The following is an 18,441-nucleotide window of genomic DNA, read 5'->3' as shown; positions in this document are numbered from 1 at the left end:
CTTCTTAATTATCCATGAGTAACTTTGTTGACAATCCTTTATGATTTTGTATAATCTCCTGGGTGGCTTCTTAAACTCTATTTGAGGTTTATGACTTGTTTACACACACACACACTTTAGTAGAGATCTTCAGTTTACAGAAAAGAGTCTGCTGATCTCTCCCTCTCCCAACTGAGAAATCACTGAAACAACACTAACTGTCTCAATAATCGCATATCGCAGATCCAATTATGGGGGAGAAATGGCTTCAGTGGAGGCTGCCAACTTTTTTTTTTTTTTTGCATTGCCTTTACGCTATAATCCTAGATATAATTTCTTTTGCCAGACCTTTAAAGTGTTCAAGGTTTAGTCTATGCATTAGCATGCCTAAACATTGCCTGACACTGGACAAAGAGTGTCAGTTTTGTACAGTCACATCTTCAACAATGCCCCTAGGATGCATACAATTTTATATAATTCATATTCCATGCTGCATATCCAAACTTTAAAAGGTATGCATATTCTCTAAAGTTCAAAATGATTATCATACAGACATTAACTTGCCTCTGTAGTTCACACCCTTAAAAATGGTGGGGGGAGGGAAAAGGGTAGAAGATGGAAGTTTTAGTAAATCAAGTACAGCCCATCAACCCAAAAGGATATTAATATTGCTACTACAAATTAGTTTGTCTTGGCTAAGCCAAGTTTCTTTTACACAGCTGTCTACACTCTGAATGCCACAAAATTCCTTAAAATTTACACTCTGTGTGGAAGAATAAGGTTGGCTAATATGGAAACCATATTGATGTTCAGTGCTGTAGTTTCTAATGCTCTTTATCCTTCCAGGTGATGCTTCACAGCACAAGGGGCCTGATCCAAGGCCCGTTAAAGTCAACGGAAAGACTACCACTGATTTCACTGGATTTTGGATGAGGCAGTAGTAGAACAGTTACTGTTGCTATTTTTTATCTAGAAAGGACTTTCAGTTCTATAGTAGGTCTGTTGGGACCTTAAAATGCACAAAACATGCCCTACAGGAGTTACATTTCCCTGAGTGTAGTGTATTGCATATACTACAGGCCCTGAAAAGCAAAAGGAAACAAATGTCTCTCTGTACTTAGTTGCTATGATGACTGGTGTGTTACAAGTACCTAGATAAGTAGATTCAGTGACCTAATCTTTAGAGATTAGATGAGGTCTCTGCACTATGACAACAGACCACCCTGATACTAAAACTAAAAAGTGTCTATGGTAGTTATTGGGTACTGTACGTTTGTGTTCAGTATGGTAAATTCATATGATCTGAAAAAAAAGTCTCCTTGGGATTTTTTTCCCCCTGACATTATGTTTTAAAAGTTCTTTTTAAAGTCCTGTAAATCCTACTGGCCACCCCAGAACATAAATATGAGACCTCAGAGTCATCAAAAAATCTAAAGATGGTAGGGGGCAGGCAAGTGGCAGTTTCCTTATATCAAATTATATAAAATAAATTTTTTAAAAAGCAAAATGACCTGGTGGTTTACTGCGACTCACCTGGGCCCATGTGGTTGGATCTATTGCTTTGTTGGAATTTCTGATACCTATGATAACCCGAATGATAGATCTGGATTGTCACAATGATCAAGAAATTGGCTGATGTGATTTCAAGGCCAGCATTTTTAGAATGGCAAGAACAGAACAATCCTCTCCCCGACTATTAGTTAGGGCATTCAGTTCGGAACTGATAAAAAGTCCCCTTCGGATTTTTTTCCCCCTGACATTATGTTTTAAAAGTTCTTTTTAAAGTCCTGTTAATCCTGTTAATTGTTTAGCTAGTATTTAAAAAAATCTTTGAAATTCAACTTCAGAAACTGTAATTCAGTGCCAGTGAGTATAGATCAAGATTTTAAAAAAATATCTACTGTAAATTAAAAGGAAATGTGTAAAAGTATTTTTCAGTGCTCCATCCCACCGATCATATATTCCATTCCTCAAATTAAATCTGAGTGAATATTGGTTTATTGATTTATGGAATAATTTCTTTAAAAACTATGGAAATATGAGAATCCAGGCAGACACTCACAGTTGGTGAACAAAAATAAATGTCAGCTACTCAGTAGTTTCATCATTTTCTTGGAGTTATTTTTATTTTAATTTTCTTTGGTAACATCATGTATCAGCTCTGATTATTTTTTAAAAAATTAAGATTATACATACACCATGAAACTAGAGCCAGATCACCCTCTCCAATTTTAAGTGCAAAGCGGATAAAATCAGTGGAAAACATGATGAGATGGCCAATAATCTGTCAGAGGAAGAGAGTTTTGTGAAGAGGGGCTCCACTGGTGGTTGTGGAAGAGGGGAGTTGGAGCGAGGAAAGCTGCTCTTTTGGGATCATGGGGGAACAGCAGTAGGAATTAATTTTGATGTGGTCAGCATTAATTCTCAAGATTTTCCTGCTCTGCACCTTTAAATACTTTTAGAGGACTGAGATATGACCCATTTTGCGGGTGGGATTGCAAACAGCATATGGCACCTAAGAGTCATGCTGCCATGGTGGATATGAGGAGGTGCTTTGGGGGGAAGTATTTTGGAAATTGGGGTACTCTGCGTGAGCATGCTGGTCATTCATGGATACCCTGAGATCTTCAAGATCTTCACATGGATTTTGGGATCTCTGGGGTCAGGGGGAGGAGCATGCATCTTCCACCCCCAGTGGGCTGTCAAATCCCCACCCCCTAGAGGAAATCACATGTTCAAAATTCTGTTGCCTCAAGGCCACAGAGTTTTCTGCCTCACTTTGTCTCCTTGCTGCCTTTTTATGCAGGATAACATGATCTGTCTGTTAGGCTTTAGAAAAAAGCAATAGTTTCCTTTTAATTAGAAAATTGCCATGTTATTCACTGGTTTTGATCACTTCTAAATAACACATTTGGTTTTAACAAATGACGTGGGAGAGGAAGATGGCCTTTTACATTTTTAAAATTGCTAAATGTTCAAAAAGGATTTATACACATAACAAAATTAAAACAGGGATTATCTAGCACTGTGTGTGGGATACAGCTATAATCTATACAGTGCATGGAAAAGAAGCTGGCACATTCAGTTGTACTACACACATCTCAGTAATAACAGGGTATGAGGCATACAATTTCAAGGAACACCCACAATGAAAATTATTCTTTCCAAACAGAGAATTGTTTTGGAATAAGTTAGGTTAATTGGCACCATGGGATTCATCTCAAGGAAACACAGAACATTAAAATCTATACATGTGCATGTAAAATGATAAAGTATTATCTTCTTTCCCCTCTCGGTTCCTCAAGTCTAGGAAACATTGCCCAAAATCAACAGAAATTACAGTATAATGTTTTGTTGATTCAAATTTCTTTAGCATAAATAGACAATTCCTCATCTGCTTGGCTTACAACCTGAAAGTCATTGCAGTGCCCCACAATTGCTAGCTTGAGTTATAGTTATCTACTTCAATCCCATAAAAAAATGCTCTAGAACATTTGAGCATATGCTACTCATAATTGTAAGGATAATGATTTTACATGCAAACAACATTGCTTTATGATGGTAGGATGCAAGCTTCCTTAAAAGAACTGTTGTGTATCCTTATTTAGGATCAGAATTGTGCTCTGTAAAAGATCAATGGGAGAACCAGGTATATGTAATTTTCCATACAAGGCGTTCTATTAAAAGATTGATTAATATTACAGTCCTCTGAATCCAGTTACATTATCTTAAACCCTCAGAAAAGTGTTATTACTCTCTCTAAGCTCACCACCTTATAAAAATCCCATCTACCTTTTAATGCACAATGCTTAGGCTCCAGAGTGGTTACTGAGCAGCATGTGTAGACTTTACTCTATTGCTAGAAATAAGGCTGCTAGAAGCTGGAACTGAACAACAGGGGATGAATCACACGATAAATTGCCCTGTTCTGTTTACTCCCCCTGAAGCATCTGGCACCAGCCACTTCTGAAGACAGGATACTGGGCTAGATGGACCATTGGTCTGACCCAGTATGGCCATTCTTATGTTCTTATGTCCAGTATCTGATTAAGGGGGAAAATATTTTATTTGTGTTCAAGGTTTTCATAAAACAGTGACATTCTTTTTGTTTTATATTTAAAATTGTCCTTATTTTTGGAATGGACTACTTGTGCCTCCTAGGCACTACTTCCTTCCCAAATTTCTGTCCAAATTCTGGCAAGGCATTCAAAACTGCAGGCTGCCTTTACATTGTGATTCCCAGTGTGCAGGTCAAAGATAGGATGTGGCCACAGAAATGTTGGGTATCGTGCTCAAAGCCTGCCTGCCTGCTCCCATCCTGACCTCCTGAATTACTGAGAATCCACAAGTACTCCTTTTCTTTTTGCAAAGACAGACTAACACGGCTGTTACTCTGAAACCTGAGAATCCCATGTGATTCGAAGAAGTAACTTTGTTTCAGCTCTGTGCTGGAGTTTGTCAGCCTGCAGCTGCCAAGGAGTGTTTCTATTACTTCCCGCCCAGCAGTCTGTTAGTGGATTGATGAGGCACAACAATAGTGCTTGAGGTGGTTTTTGTGTAGGCACAAAGTAGGACCTGGAAAGCAGCTGTAATAGTAGCATCTCAACCTGTCCCCTACCACAGCCAAAACACTCCTATTTCCAATCAAGAGGCATTCCAGAGAACCAAAACAGTACTCCACCGTGAATCTCTGTCATGTGCTAGTCGTCGATTTTATTCCCCTCGAGGCTATGCACACATCTTACAGAGGTTTTAACATGGTTCCTGTGGTGAGAATGTAGAAGCAAGGTGGCAGCTAAAACATAGACTCCAGGTGGTATGAATTGTGGAATCAAACAAAACCAAACACCTACATTGCTGGCTCCGAAGAAGAAATCCTGCACAACTGGCATACATGGATAGCGCTGCATGTTTGTATTTCACAGTATAGCATTGTTATTTTAGGGGACTACATGAATTCCCCCACATGCGGACAGCAGCCTGGTCTCTCAGGAGCAGAGAGTTCCACTTCCCCCAAGAAAAGCCCAGAGAATGATGGTGCAGAGTTGTAGCCCCATGAAGTTGGAAGAGGGAGGAGACTCAGGTGGCTCTTCCAGTCCTCACTCCCTTTCCAATGCCTGCAGAGGAATACAGCCCTCTTGCTGTGGAAAACTTATACTCCTGTGGAAGGGAGATTCTAGGGATAGTGATTGTAGCCACCAGAATCGTGGCTTTTGCAAGAATCAGTAAAGTCAGATGGCAAAATGGCAGCAAGCTCATTTGTGCCAATTCCCTTGCCTCCTACAGCTCTTGGCTGTAAACCATGGGTTAATACACAAAACCCACATTTTTCCTGGGGGAAAATGAAGGGGGGCAATTAACCTCCTTCCCCCAATGCAAGAATTCACAGGAAATTCCTTGCTTTGACACTTGGAATTTCCTCTCTCCTACATGAGTTATTCCTATAAAAGAGAGGGTGAGGGGCTTAGTGATACTTGCATGTTAAAATCAGTGTGAATTCTGCCCAGGTGTCTACTGCCTCTATCAGTAGCAGAAGGCCCATTGATATCACTAGAAAGCATGTGCATTGGCTGAGGTCAGAAAATGGCCCATATGCCTGATTCAAAAACAAGCACACATATTTATACCACTGTCCAGTGGAGTATATGAAGAGCTTTGGGCAAACATATATCTGAGCACAGAAGCCAGAGAATAACAAATAATCCAATTCTACTCATAAACAGACTGATTATAAAATACTTTATTGTGTTATCTTATTTTTTTCTATAGTACCCATTCTCATAGTAGCTATGAGGCTCCTTAGATTCTTTAGAAGTAGTTATAATATTCTACCTTTTGATTCAAGACCTATAAATAATATAACATCTTACGCAAAAATACTTTTTGGATACTTAGTGTCTGTCCCAGAGTAACCAAGGAGATGATGCAGTAAACTTGTGGATGAAACTGATTTTATTAAAAAATCATATTTGTTCTCAAGTTTTAACTAATCTTGGTCAAATGCTTTGTCAGCCATTTGATTATAGTATAGGCCTATAATATAATGGAAGTGGCAGCAACTTCTCTAATTAAGGTTGAGTAACAGGTTCCATTTCACACCTCATTTTAAACTGTTAGGAACATTTTAAAATTTTCCTGAGTTGGGTTTCTGTCCAAGAGTGACTTTTTCTACAGAGTTTGAGCAAAACTCTTCAGGTACTTTTGAGCACAAAGATAATGAAAAAAACAAAAAAAACCCATCCAAACCCCAGTATTCTCATAATAAATTATTGTAATCTTTTTTGAACAGCCCTATTGCCAATTCAGCTGAGAGATGAAAGCTAAAGTTTGGAATGGAAATAGCCCTCATCTTGTCAGATGCAAAAGGGGTTAAAAAGGAGTCGTCATGTGATCTTTGTGGAGTCCATTCAGGACTCAAAATATGCCTCAGGCAATGATTTAGCAAAGCATTCAAGAACATGCTTAAGCCCTAGCACTTTTTTAATGTTCAGAATTTACTTAAGTGCTTTGCTGAATCAGGACCATAACCTTCAATTCTCAAGATGACTTACTCATCAGGCATAGTCAAAATAATTAAAGGTATATTTGCACCTTCAATTCAGTGTAACAACTGCAAATACATAACTTGTATCTAAAGTTGTAGAGATATCTTGCACAGTATTATATTTTATTATTTGAGTAGTCATGTAGTTAAAGACACCAAGGAGATAGAGTATAAAAGTTTCACATGCTAACCCTGTGGTCCTGTTTAAAGATGTTTGTGGAGGCAAGGAGCTCACTTCATGAGTGTCCAGCCACCCTGAGCAGCTCTGGAATATTTGGAGCATTTGACTCCCAACCTTATAGATAGCCTATTTAATACCTGCCAGTCCCCTTTAATGTACTTGTACCGAACAGTTAAACTGTTAGGGTAGATCTAGACTTTGTGTTCATAAGAAGTGATCCAATAATTTAAATGGAGCATGTGTTCTTAAAACAATTAAACTGACATTTACATCTGCATTCACTGTAACAACTTCAGAAAAGTATTGGCCATTAAAATAATTACAAGGAACTTTATAAGAATATCAAAAACTTCAAAAACTCTGAAATCATAACAGTGTGTAAAGACAGTCTTACTGGGTAATTTATTTAAAGAAATGAAGACACATATGTGGTTTAAATTTATGGAAACTTTCTATTAAAATTTAAGCCATTATGACAAGGAAAAAAGATTCATAGCCGGGGGATGGAGCAGAAGGTGTCTGAGATCATGGCGTCTAGCTCATATATACTTAACAGCCTATCATCAGCATCATTTCACTGACATGTGTTTTCTCTTTTGGGGTTTTCTTTTTTTTTCTTAGAGGCCTCAAAGGCTTTGCCCTTTTATTCTGGTGTTTTCATTAGTCTTACTATTAAAAGATTATTATGTGTTTTGTTTTGTTTTAAAGTTGATCTCCATACAATATAACTTGGTGTGATAACTCCGCAAAGGCAGTTTTAAGGATACCCATTTCACTCAGATTTCTACTTCAGACACTTTGGCTGAAATGGAATTGCTTAGCTTATAATACAGTCCTGTTGCTGATTCTATAACTTCATAATCAATAGATATATGTTAAAGCCTCGAATGCTACAATAAAATAAAAATGATTTAGGGGCAATTAGTGGATGAGAAATGCCACTTGAGCTTAAGGTTGCCAACTTTCTAATTGCACAAAACCGAACACCCTTGCCCTGCCCCTTCGCTGAGGCCACACCCCTACTCACTCCAGTCCCCCACCCCTCTGTCATTTGCTCCCCCCCCACCCTCACTCACTTTCGCTGGGCCGGTGCAGGGCATGTGGGCTCTGGGGTGGGGCCAGGGATAAGAAGGAGGGGGCTCCGGTTTGGGGCCGAGGGGTTTGGGTGCAGGAGGGGGCTCAGACTGGGGTATGAGGTTGGGGTGTGGGCGGGTGTATGGGGTGCAGGCTCTGGTAGGGAGTTTGGCTGTGGGAGGGGGTTCCGACCTGGGGCAGGGGATTGGGGTGGGGGGTCTAGGAGGGAGTTAGGGTGTGGGGGTAGGTTCTGACCTGGGGCAGGGGGTTTGAGGTGCAGGCTCTGGCCGGGTCACGCTTACCTCAGGTGGCTCCCAGACCGCAGCGTGGCAGGGCTAAGGCAGGTTCCCTGCCTGCCCTGGCTCCACACTGCTCCTGGAAGCAGCTGGTATGTCTGGCCCCTAGATGGAGATGTGGTCAGGCGGCTCTGCACACAGTCCGCACCCGCAGGCACTGCCCCTGCATTGGCCGCCATTTCCAGCCAATGGGAGCTGTGGGGCTGGTGCTGGGGATGGGGACAGCACGTGGAGCTTCCCTGATCACCCCTGCATCTAAGGGACAGACATGGTGGCTACTTCCAGGGAGTTGCACGGAGGTGGGGAGCCTGCCTTAGCCCTGCTGCACTGCCAACCGGACTTTTAATGGCCCTGTCAGCGGTGCTGACCGGAGACGCCAGGATCCCTTTTCAACCGCGTGTTCCAATTGAAAACCAGACACCTGACAACTCTACTTGAGCCTCCTGTTGATGAAGTGGCAAAAAGTGGCTAATGAGATCGTTGGATGTAGTGCGTGGGGGAGTAGTGAGTAGGAGTAGGGAGGTAATATTACCTCTGTATATGGCACTGGTGAGACTGATATTGGATACAGTTCTGGTGTCCGTTTTAGGAAGTATGTTGAAAAATTGGAGAGGGCTCAAAGAAGAGCCATGAAAATAATTTGAGTGCTGGAGAAAATGCCTTACAGTGAGAGACTTAAAGAGTTCAATCTGTCTAGCTTATCAAAAAAATATAAAAAATAAAAAAATTGAGATGTGACTTGATTACACAGTAAAAATATCTTCATGAGGAGATGAAGCTGTATAAGTATCTTCATGGTGAGTGTGATACAGCATGGCCAGAGGGCAGCAGGAGAGTGTTAGAAGGGAGACTTCCCTGTAGAGGGAAGAAAGTTTGCTATAAATTAATTAAAACACTTGAAGTCAATTAAAGCACCTTAAGCCAGTCACATGATAAAACCCCCCTGCTTCAATCAGACAAGAGGAAGAGTTGAAGCAGAGTGGATTGGCACTAGAGCAAAGAGCAGGTTGGAGGTGTTGAAGCAGAGTGGATCGGTGTTAGAGCAGAGAGCAGTTTGGAGGGAAGCAGAGGAGAGTTTGGAGAAGTGCTACGGTGGGCTAAGAAGACCAAGACCCTAGGTAAAGGGACACCTGGTTTGTGCAGGGGCGGGCAGGAAGCCACACAAGCTGAAGGGCAGGAGAGGGAAGTAGCCCAGGGGAAGGAACCGCTAGTTTTAGTGGTTTACTGCTATCCCTAGGGCCCCTGGGCTGGGACCCGGAGTAGCGGCCGGGCCTGGGTCCCTTCCTCTCCTCTCCCCTCCTCTAGAACACTAGTGGGGCAATTAGTACCCCAGTTCAGGGGCAAAAAACGCGAGACCCATCATAGTAGTGCCGGCAATTTGCCACAGTGAGGTACTAATAGGCTCTTTAATCTTATGGAGAAAGAACCAGTGGCTGGAATCTGAAGCCAGATAAATTCAAATTAGAAATTAGGCACCAATATTTAACAGTGAGGGTGATTAACCACTGGAAAAAACTGAAATGATGGATTGATTTGTCACCTCTTGATATCTTAATATCTAGACAGGATGCCTTTCTGAAAGATATCCATTAGTCAAATACAAGTTATTAGGCTCAAAACAGGGCTAACTGGGTGAAAATCAGTGGCCTGTGATATGAAAGATGTCAGACTAGATGATCAGTAGTTAAAAAATCTTAAGATAAAACTATGCTGTGAAAATCAATGCAAGAAAAAAAATCAGAAAACGTGTTTTCTTGGTAAATTTTGTCCTTGTTATAGAACTTGGAAGGAACACATGTAGAATACTGCTTTGTAACTCCAAACTGGTTTTATCAGGCCAAAAAATGGAGCTGAAAATCAAGGGAACAAGATAAGAGTCTATATGATAGGCCACTCTTGCCACCAAGTCCCTTGGTTGCCCCTTGACACAAGCACTACCCACTGGAGGCTCCCCATAATAGATATAATGGTTGGGTAGAGGTGAGAGAGCCAAGGAGTTCCCACTCTGTGGCCAGAATGAAATATGCCTGAAAAATACTGGAGGTAGCCAGCTTCTGCATTAAGCCCCATCCAAGGCTTCCAAAGACAAGAAGAGGGGATGGCCAAATTAGGAAATATTATGGTAGCAGGGCATGTCTGCCAGCCACGCTGCCAGTGAGGATTAGTGGTTGAGAGATTTGCAGAGACAAGTTGGGAATATGCTTCTGGCCAGGGTCCCCAGGGTATGGACTTTCTTTCCCCATGAATTCTGGGTCTCTGTGTATTTAGAAGTCTTCCTTAAGGTTCAGGCCATCACCATCCTCACTTGAGAAGACAGGTTTAGGCAGTATGTCTTTGGGCTATGATGAAATATTTACTCAGCCTTAATGTACTTATGCTAACATAATGTGTACATCTGAGTGCATATAATATCCCCCCTTTTCTTTTGATTAAAACCCTCAGAATTAACTCCCCTCACTCAACACACTTGACCATAATGTGCCATCAATTTTAAGCAGAAATGCCTATTGATGGCAATGGAGATTAAAAATTGATGGTGCAATAGAACCCTTGCCATATATAATGGGTTGTACCATTCTTTTCTGTTTAACTTGCATTTATATTTATAAATCTTCAGGGGGACAACTGGGAAAAAACCACCGGATCATCCCATTCGTGTGTTGAAGCTAGCTGCTTCACAGAAGGGGAAATGGGCACGGTCAGGAAACTCCACTGTGTGGATCACCAAGCTAGTGTCCTGCTTCCAGCTACTTCTCCTTCCTTCTTCCTCTGCAGAATGCAAAAAGGCCTCCACCCATTCAAGACCCCAACCCACCAGAAAGCACTAGAACACCCATCATTCCCTCTAACTGGACCGCCTTCGGTTTCTTGCTTGTCTTTCCTTTGCTTCCAGTCTTCCAGCTAAATTAGCACTACTGGCTCTATGGTGGTGACTTTCGTAATGCTGACTGATCTCCCCGTTTTTGTAGATTGGTCAAATGGAATGAGTCAGTCAGGACTATGGAAAGGTTGGACAGGCCGGGGGGAGAGGATTCTTGACAAAAGGGTGATTCATTCCTGATGTACCACACTAACAATTTTTTTTTAACACCGTGCTCTCCGGAAAGCCATAAGTGTAAATCATCTAGGAATTAACTGAAATTATTTAATGGTCTGATTTGCACTGGCTAAATAGTGGACTAAAGTACTTATTTGGACAAATTCTGCTTTTCATTGACATTAATTGAGTTGTACTAGTATTAACCAAGAGGAGAATTTGTTCCATTGTGTGCAATATGTAGGCACAAAGAGCTAAGTCTGGGTTTGTGCTTTAGAATTGGCTATTCATTGCTTACCTTTTTAAAAACCTTTAATTTAGCTTATTAAAGATGTCTCGACATTAGACAACAACTAACTGCTGCAGTATTTCTAGGACATATGCAAACACACGCAGGCCCATAATGATTTGCTATAATTCCCAGTAACAACTTTGCTTGAGAGGGTGTGAACTGTGTGAACCAAGTGAAGTATATGTGTGTATACAGTATGTATGTGAAAAGAGATGTATAGGAGTGCTTGTGTGAGTATTCACAACACATGGTTTGGTGATATCCATGTGATAAACTGCAGAACCATGTCATAAATTGCAGTTATCATGTTCATTTGACTGCCTCACATGTGTTTACTTCACCACTCATCAATAATGCAGCCATCCCAAACTCATACTTATAAACACTTTGCCAAGATTTGAAATAAAAGGAGCCTAAAGTTAGTGTCTCTAAATCTGTATTTATATGCCTAAATAAGTGGGCTAATTTTCAAAGTGCTGAACACTTAGCAACTTCCATTAATTTTAGTGGGAGCTGTTGGGTGCTCGGCACACCTTGAAAATCAAGCCACTTATTCGGGTGCTTCAATATAGACCCAGGGGAGACTGCCCCAATTTTGAAAATTGTGGTGCTTTTGTCTAGTAAAGGGGTGGCCAACCTGTGGCTCTGGAGCCACAGCAGCTTTTCCGAAGTTAATATGCAGTTCCTTGTATAGGCACCGACTCTGGGGCTGGATCTACAGGTTCCAACTTTCCAGTGTGCCGGGGCGTGCTCACTGCTCAACCCCTGGCTTTGCCACAGGCCCTGCCTCCTCTCTTCTCCCGCTCCCCCCCAGAGCCTCCTGCACCCCACAAAACAGCTGATCAGGAGGTGCGGGGAGGGAGGGGGAGGTGCTGATTGGCGGGGCTGCTGGTGGGAGGGAGACACTGGGAGCGGGTGGTGGGAGCTGCTGGGCGGCTGCTGACATATCACTGTGGCTCTTTGGCAATGTACATTGGTAAATTCTGGCTCCTTCTCAGGCTCAGGTTGGCCACCCCGGTCTAGTATATTTCTGATAATAGTAACTAGGCCTTAATATTATGCCCATCACCATGATGTAAAGACACTGAGAACACCACATTATACTAGAACATGCTCCTTTTATATTTGTTGAGTATTTTTTCTTTTTTTTTCTTCTTTTTTGTCTTGGAGCTCAGTAGCTGAAGGCAATCCACATAGGCACAAAGGCAATGGTCAATAAATCATAAAATCATAGAAATTAGTTCTTTTTTTAAAAGAAACTACTGTATTTTGCATTTATTCCTCTGTTTCAAAACAAACCCAAAATTATCCAAACACTGTCTCAGAAAGGTCTATCTGAAACTGTCCTGTTGGCATTGTATCTGATGCACAAAAAGCCTATTTATCGTGTAATAAATACTTTAGATCAACATAGCTCATTTTCATTATTTTTTTTTTTTCATTTCACCAAAGCAAGTCCATGAGTTATTTCAGGTAAGGATGCTTTTTATGAAGTTAGATTGCAGTTCTTTGATGCACAGCCTGATTCTAAAGCTTAATTCCAATTTTACATATCACAATAGTAGGATTTCAGCTGAGTTATCAGTATAAACATTTACATAAGTAAATACTGGAATAAAATATAGATGGGTTCTGATTAAAATATCACTTGGTAGCCTTTGGATTCCCTTAAGTTTACTAATCCCACGATTTTATTGTCATATCTAGAAGTACTGCCTTGAAAACCAACATCTCCAGGAATAATAATATCACATCATTGCCCAATCATCAGGGCTCCATTCCAGCTCCCATTAAAGTCAATGGTAGTCTTTGTGCTTGATCAGCACTAGAAAAAATTCACTAATATATAGGCATACGTTTAGAGGTGCAATAACATTTTTAGGGTACAGGTTGTGTGCTGCACATTTTAGATTATACCACAGACAATGGGCAGTTTTTGTAGTTCTCAGAGATTGAAGAAATGGGGAGGGGAAGCACAGCTCCCCCGTGCTAAAAAAACACAGGGTAGCTCCCCCTCCTTCTTGGATGGTGTGGTGAGAGCTCCCCCTTCTGTATGCTTCTACAATAACCACTGGTAATACCAAAAGATTCAAGTGGGATAATTCCTTAAATGGCTCAAGCCTGCTCCCACTGAAGTCAATGCCAAAGTTTGGCAAACTTCAGTAGTAGCATAATCAGGCCTAAATGATGTAAATGTGGAGATAACTTTGTGATCCAGGTGCTGTACATCCTCCGGTACATTCAAGGGGAGGAAATAATTAAAAGCACAGAGAAAAATATGAATACAGTTCTTATAATCAGTCTTTTCCCTTTACTTAACCAAGGAAAGCAGACTCCTTCATTATGCTCCCTTTCCTTATCAGTTGGAACTCTACTATATTTCATATTTGCTCCTTATCTTCTATTTAGAATACTTTTTCTTTAAATTAAAATATTTTCCTGAAAAAAATTGCTGATGCTCGCTATGATTTTGATTTTAAATGAAAAGCACATACAGGGAGGGTAACAAATAATTAGATTAAAATATAAGCAGATGAAAGAGAAATAAAAAAGAATTCCAACCTTTATGCCACTTTGAACAAGCTTGTGTATGTCCAAAAACGGTTCCTTAATTATGTCCCCTTCAGGAGTGAAAATCTTCACATATCCTTCCTTCTCAAGGATAAAGAGACGATGTGATGCATCCCCACAGTGCACTGCACCAACAGGCTGCCTCAAACCACTCACAACCTCCTGAATACAGAAGCAGTTGTGCTTGTGCTTTCTAAAGAAATTGGAGAAAAACAGTGAGACTTTTTTTATTATTATTATTTTGCAAAAGATACAGTTCACAGGACCTTCACATAACATTGCCCCTGAGAACTACAATACAAGGTTCCAAAAGTGGTATTACAAGGATAATTATAAAGGCCAAATTCTGTCCTCAGATGCACTGTGGCCCCTCCTACTGAAGTCAATGAGAGTAACCTGTGTACAGCCAAGAGCAAAATTTGGCTTTATATAGCTGGGAGTTAAAGAAAAGTAGCCTGAGATCTGAGAGCCGGGGAGGGAGAGCAAAATTCACAGAGAGGAAAGTGAATTTTTTATAGGCAAATTCTCTCCTAAAGTAAGCACTGCAAATCCCAAAGACTTCAGAATTTGATAAAATTTTCCTTATTTTGGAGAAGTGTACTGAAATAACATAATCCAATTTATTCACAATAGTGGAAAATGTACAGGAGAAAAAAATGCCATATGCATAAAAACAGATTTGCTAATAAATTATTGTAGAGAGAACTTCCATACTGCTGTAAACTATTAGTAATAAATTTCAGATCAAAATGACACACATGAAGTACATATGAATCACAGAGAAGCTTGGCTCATAATACTCTGTTAGTAACCTACATATTAAAAGTATCTAGGCTAATGTGATTAAAAAAAAGGCACTTAAACAGCAGCAGAAGAAAATAACATCTGGAGGACACAGCTGCTGAGCATAAGCACAGACTGAGCTGATTCACTGTGAAAACCACAAAGATTTGTCAGTTTTTTTAGATTAAACAGCATTTATCTTTATGAACCTGCTGAGCTCTTCCACTTTGTCATATTCTTCCATCTGGTCCAAATAGTTAGAAGCTGGGCCTCGCACTTGTTTTCTTGGAAAATCTGGAAAGCACAAGCCACCATCTTTTCTTGCATAGTAAAAGCAAAACTCATCAGCTGTAGTTTGGAGAAACCCTTAAAAATGTAAAAGAGCATAAAAGTGTTTAGTGTATTGCCAAGCCTGCAGGTTTTGTGCCTTCAACCTAATGTTCAAATGGGTCATATTCTGAGTGGAAAAATAAGCACTTTAAACAAAGTTCTGTCTTTAAACACAGATAGATGGAGTAATACCTTTTGTGGCTTACTCTTCTCTATTTCTATCACCCATTATTTGCAATGTGATTAAACAGGAAAAAAACAACGATGTTAAAATAATACTAAGGGTCAGTCATAAAAACATGAGAGAAAATTCAGAGTTAAGGTGGCCATGCACCTGTTGACATCAGCAGACCCGACTAATAAAGGACAATGTGTTGTAAAGCTCAAGCTATTGCAGCCTTAACTTGTTCTTGCTGTTTTGGTTTATAGCTGACGCTTAGCATTATTATTTTAACAACATTATATTACAGAGTATTGGTTTTCATTTTGTTTTTATGCTGCTAACTACCATTGAAATAATTGATGGTACTTTCCATTGATTTATAAAAGGGTGTAAAAACTTCATATCAATATCTTAAAAACTTCATGAAGCATTGGCACCAAAAGACAGACAGTATAACTGGTGCATGAGCAGTAGTCTCAAAAAGAGAGGACTAAGGATAAAACAGAACTTAATTTATATTCAGGTGTCCTTACAACTCAGTGGTTAGTACTCTGCACTACCATGGGAGAACCTGAGGTTCAATGTCACAGACTAGTTCTTCACTCTCCAGGGCCTAAGAAGAGGGAGTGCTGCATCCTGTTCTGTAGCTATACCTGAAGCCTATCTAAAGCAAGTGTGCATGGGTTCTGTAAACTGTCTTTAGCTGAAAGAAGTTCTTTAGGTTTGGGGTTATTTAAAGAAGGAGTCTGAAAACCAAAAAGAAAAAAAAGAAAAGAAATGAGATCTATGAGGAAGAACAGTGCTGCTGTTGACTTTTTAATACATTCCAGTAACAGCAAGGCTATTACTTTCTGCCCATAAACCTATTTCTAGTAAGTTTCACCCATTTTTAATCCTCTTTATCAAAGCTCATGTGTACATCAGAAGGCAGAATTTAGCCCATTATATACAGCGTGTGGGGTTTTGAATAAAATCAGCAAGGTAGTCTGGTTTAGAACATCTTTAAGTTCCCTTTGCACTGCCAGAGCAATGCAAAAGGAGACTTTGCATGAGTCAGGATATGGGCCATGGTATATACAGAATTAATAATGATTCATTATATAGGATAAAAGTTTTATTGGCACTCAGTTGGGATCATCAGCATGACTCTCATATAAGTAAGTAATGCAGTTATCCCAAATTTATGTCAATAAAACTTTTGGACTTCAACTCACAATCATGTATTCTTTTCATATGCATCCTCCTTTAATAAATAAATATCCAGGTAATTCCAAATAATGGGGCCAAATTCTGCCTTTGGGTTATAGAAAATAAAATTTGGAACACGTGATTGTGTGTTGTGGCATGAAGGTTTCATTGGCATGAATTTGGAGATTCAGCAAATATCAGCAGCTAGTGGCTGTTTCTAATTTATAGGAACTAGCACAAGAAATGCATGAGAAAAAAGATACATAATTTTCATATGGAATAAGTGAAGATTAATTGTGACATAACCATGGAACAGTATTCCAAGGCTCTGTATTTGTCAAGCTAGACCCCAAAACAATCCAGAATCTTGATGTTGAATTATTTGACATCAGAGGGCATGACCGAGCCCTTAGTAATTTCTTTCTCTACATACAATCGACAGTCAAGCTAAGTGCAATGGACATTTGGAGCTGTAGAATTACTACATGCTCAATATGCCATTTTTATTAAGGACACATTTCTTTGTTCTGAAATTTTGTCTTCAATAAGAATAAATGGGAGTATGTGTAGATCACACTGTTTAGCCAGTGTATGTTCATTTCTAATAACAGTCAGATGCAAACTCATTTAACCTATGCCATATGGAATGTTCTTTACTTATACATAAAGTGATTGACTTTATGCCTGTGGCTATTTGTATCATGAAGTATTTTAGCATGTAAGCAAGTATGAAATGTACTGAACTTGTTTTTGCCATTCAATAAGCCCATTCCTTTTTCATATTCTATAACTCTGTTTTTAAAAACTGGGGTTTGAACTGAACTCTGAAATGCTACAGTGTCAATGGATGAACTTGCTAAGTTGTCAAAAAGAGATGGTGTCTCTATAAGGACAACTCCAATTGTGCATAATGGGTAGTATTTCGAAAAATGCTCAGAGTTGGTCTAACTGCCTCCATGGAAATTAATGGAGTTAGGCCAACTCTGAGCACTTTTCAAAATCCCACCCTCTATATGTTCCATCCAATTAAGGTCAATTTATCTTTGGATGTCTGTGCAATTCCCATTGACTTCAATGGGAGTCTGGTACATGCATAAAAAGGCAGAACTTGGCCCTTAGGTTTTATTCTGCCATGTAATAAGAAAGCATTACTTACAAATTTTTGCTGCCATATATTACATAGACTAGATCAGATATGAAAACTGTCCCAATAAAGAAATATTTACATTATATAAGGGGTCAAAATCCTGCAGTTTTTACTCTATCCTTAGTAAAGCACAGCTGCTACTGACTTCTCTGGGGTTTATGCCTAAGGGCTGTAAAGTGTGGCCCTCTGAATTTCTGTATCTATTGCTATGTTTTTAAAGACCCTTACAGGTGGTGATGAATTTTCTCTGCTCATTCTAAGTTTCTCCTGTTTTGCTAGGATCCTGCAGACATTATATTTCTTTATATTTGAAAAATGAATGGTAAAAAGAGAGAGGAATCTGATCTCAAGGTTCCAGTCTGTATATCCCTGAAGTTGAGGATTGTTCAGGTCAGGAAATCTAGATCTAAACCCATCATGTGGATTTGGGATCCAGTCTCGATCCAAAACTTGCTAGGAAAGGTTGGAGCTTCCAGGTTCAGAAACTATTTCCCTCCTCCCCCCAATCCCACCCTTCATCCCTATCTGACTACGTTTTCCATCACCCTTGACTCCTTCTACTCTCTTTCCTATTGCAAGGTCACCCAGCCAACCCTCAGCCTTGGCTTCACTCACCAACAACTTCCTCTGCTCCTGAACTCATCCAGCTGATCATCCTGGATGGCAGTCCCACAACCATGCTGACTTCTACCACTACAAATTTATTCTTTCCTCCTACAGCTCTTCCACCTCACTATTCAAGAAGCACCACTTCTGCATTATCATTCAATTCTGCCATTGCAAAGTTGCAACCAGAGCTGCCTCTCTTGCAACTTTGCTTCCCTCCTTAAACCTTTCCATTGCTCCAACCTCGCTA

General features: G+C 40.1%; 2 protein-coding genes across 2 annotated transcripts in view; one reads left to right on the top strand and one right to left on the bottom strand.

The window, feature by feature from the left end:
* Positions 1 to 14,146, top strand: part of ANAPC10 (anaphase promoting complex subunit 10) — a 242,554-nt gene extending 228,408 nt beyond the window's left edge. The window contains exon 6 of the transcript XR_013345934.1: positions 14,031 to 14,146. The gene's annotated coding sequence lies outside the window, so the exon portion shown is untranslated. The remainder of the gene's footprint in view (positions 1 to 14,030) is intronic.
* HHIP (hedgehog interacting protein) overlaps positions 1 to 18,441 on the bottom strand; it is an 87,730-nt gene that overhangs the window by 57,187 nt on the left and 12,102 nt on the right. The window contains exons 3-4 of the mRNA XM_077815314.1: positions 14,967 to 15,123; positions 13,966 to 14,167 (exon numbers count right to left, since the gene is read on the bottom strand). Coding sequence (XP_077671440.1) covers positions 13,966 to 14,167; positions 14,967 to 15,123 — 359 coding nt within the window. The remainder of the gene's footprint in view (positions 1 to 13,965; positions 14,168 to 14,966; positions 15,124 to 18,441) is intronic.

This window comes from Eretmochelys imbricata, chromosome 4 (genome assembly GCF_965152235.1).
Source record: "Eretmochelys imbricata isolate rEreImb1 chromosome 4, rEreImb1.hap1, whole genome shotgun sequence".
Classification (NCBI taxonomy): Eukaryota; Metazoa; Chordata; order Testudines; family Cheloniidae; genus Eretmochelys; species Eretmochelys imbricata.
This window is presented reverse-complemented; position numbering and strand designations above follow the sequence as displayed.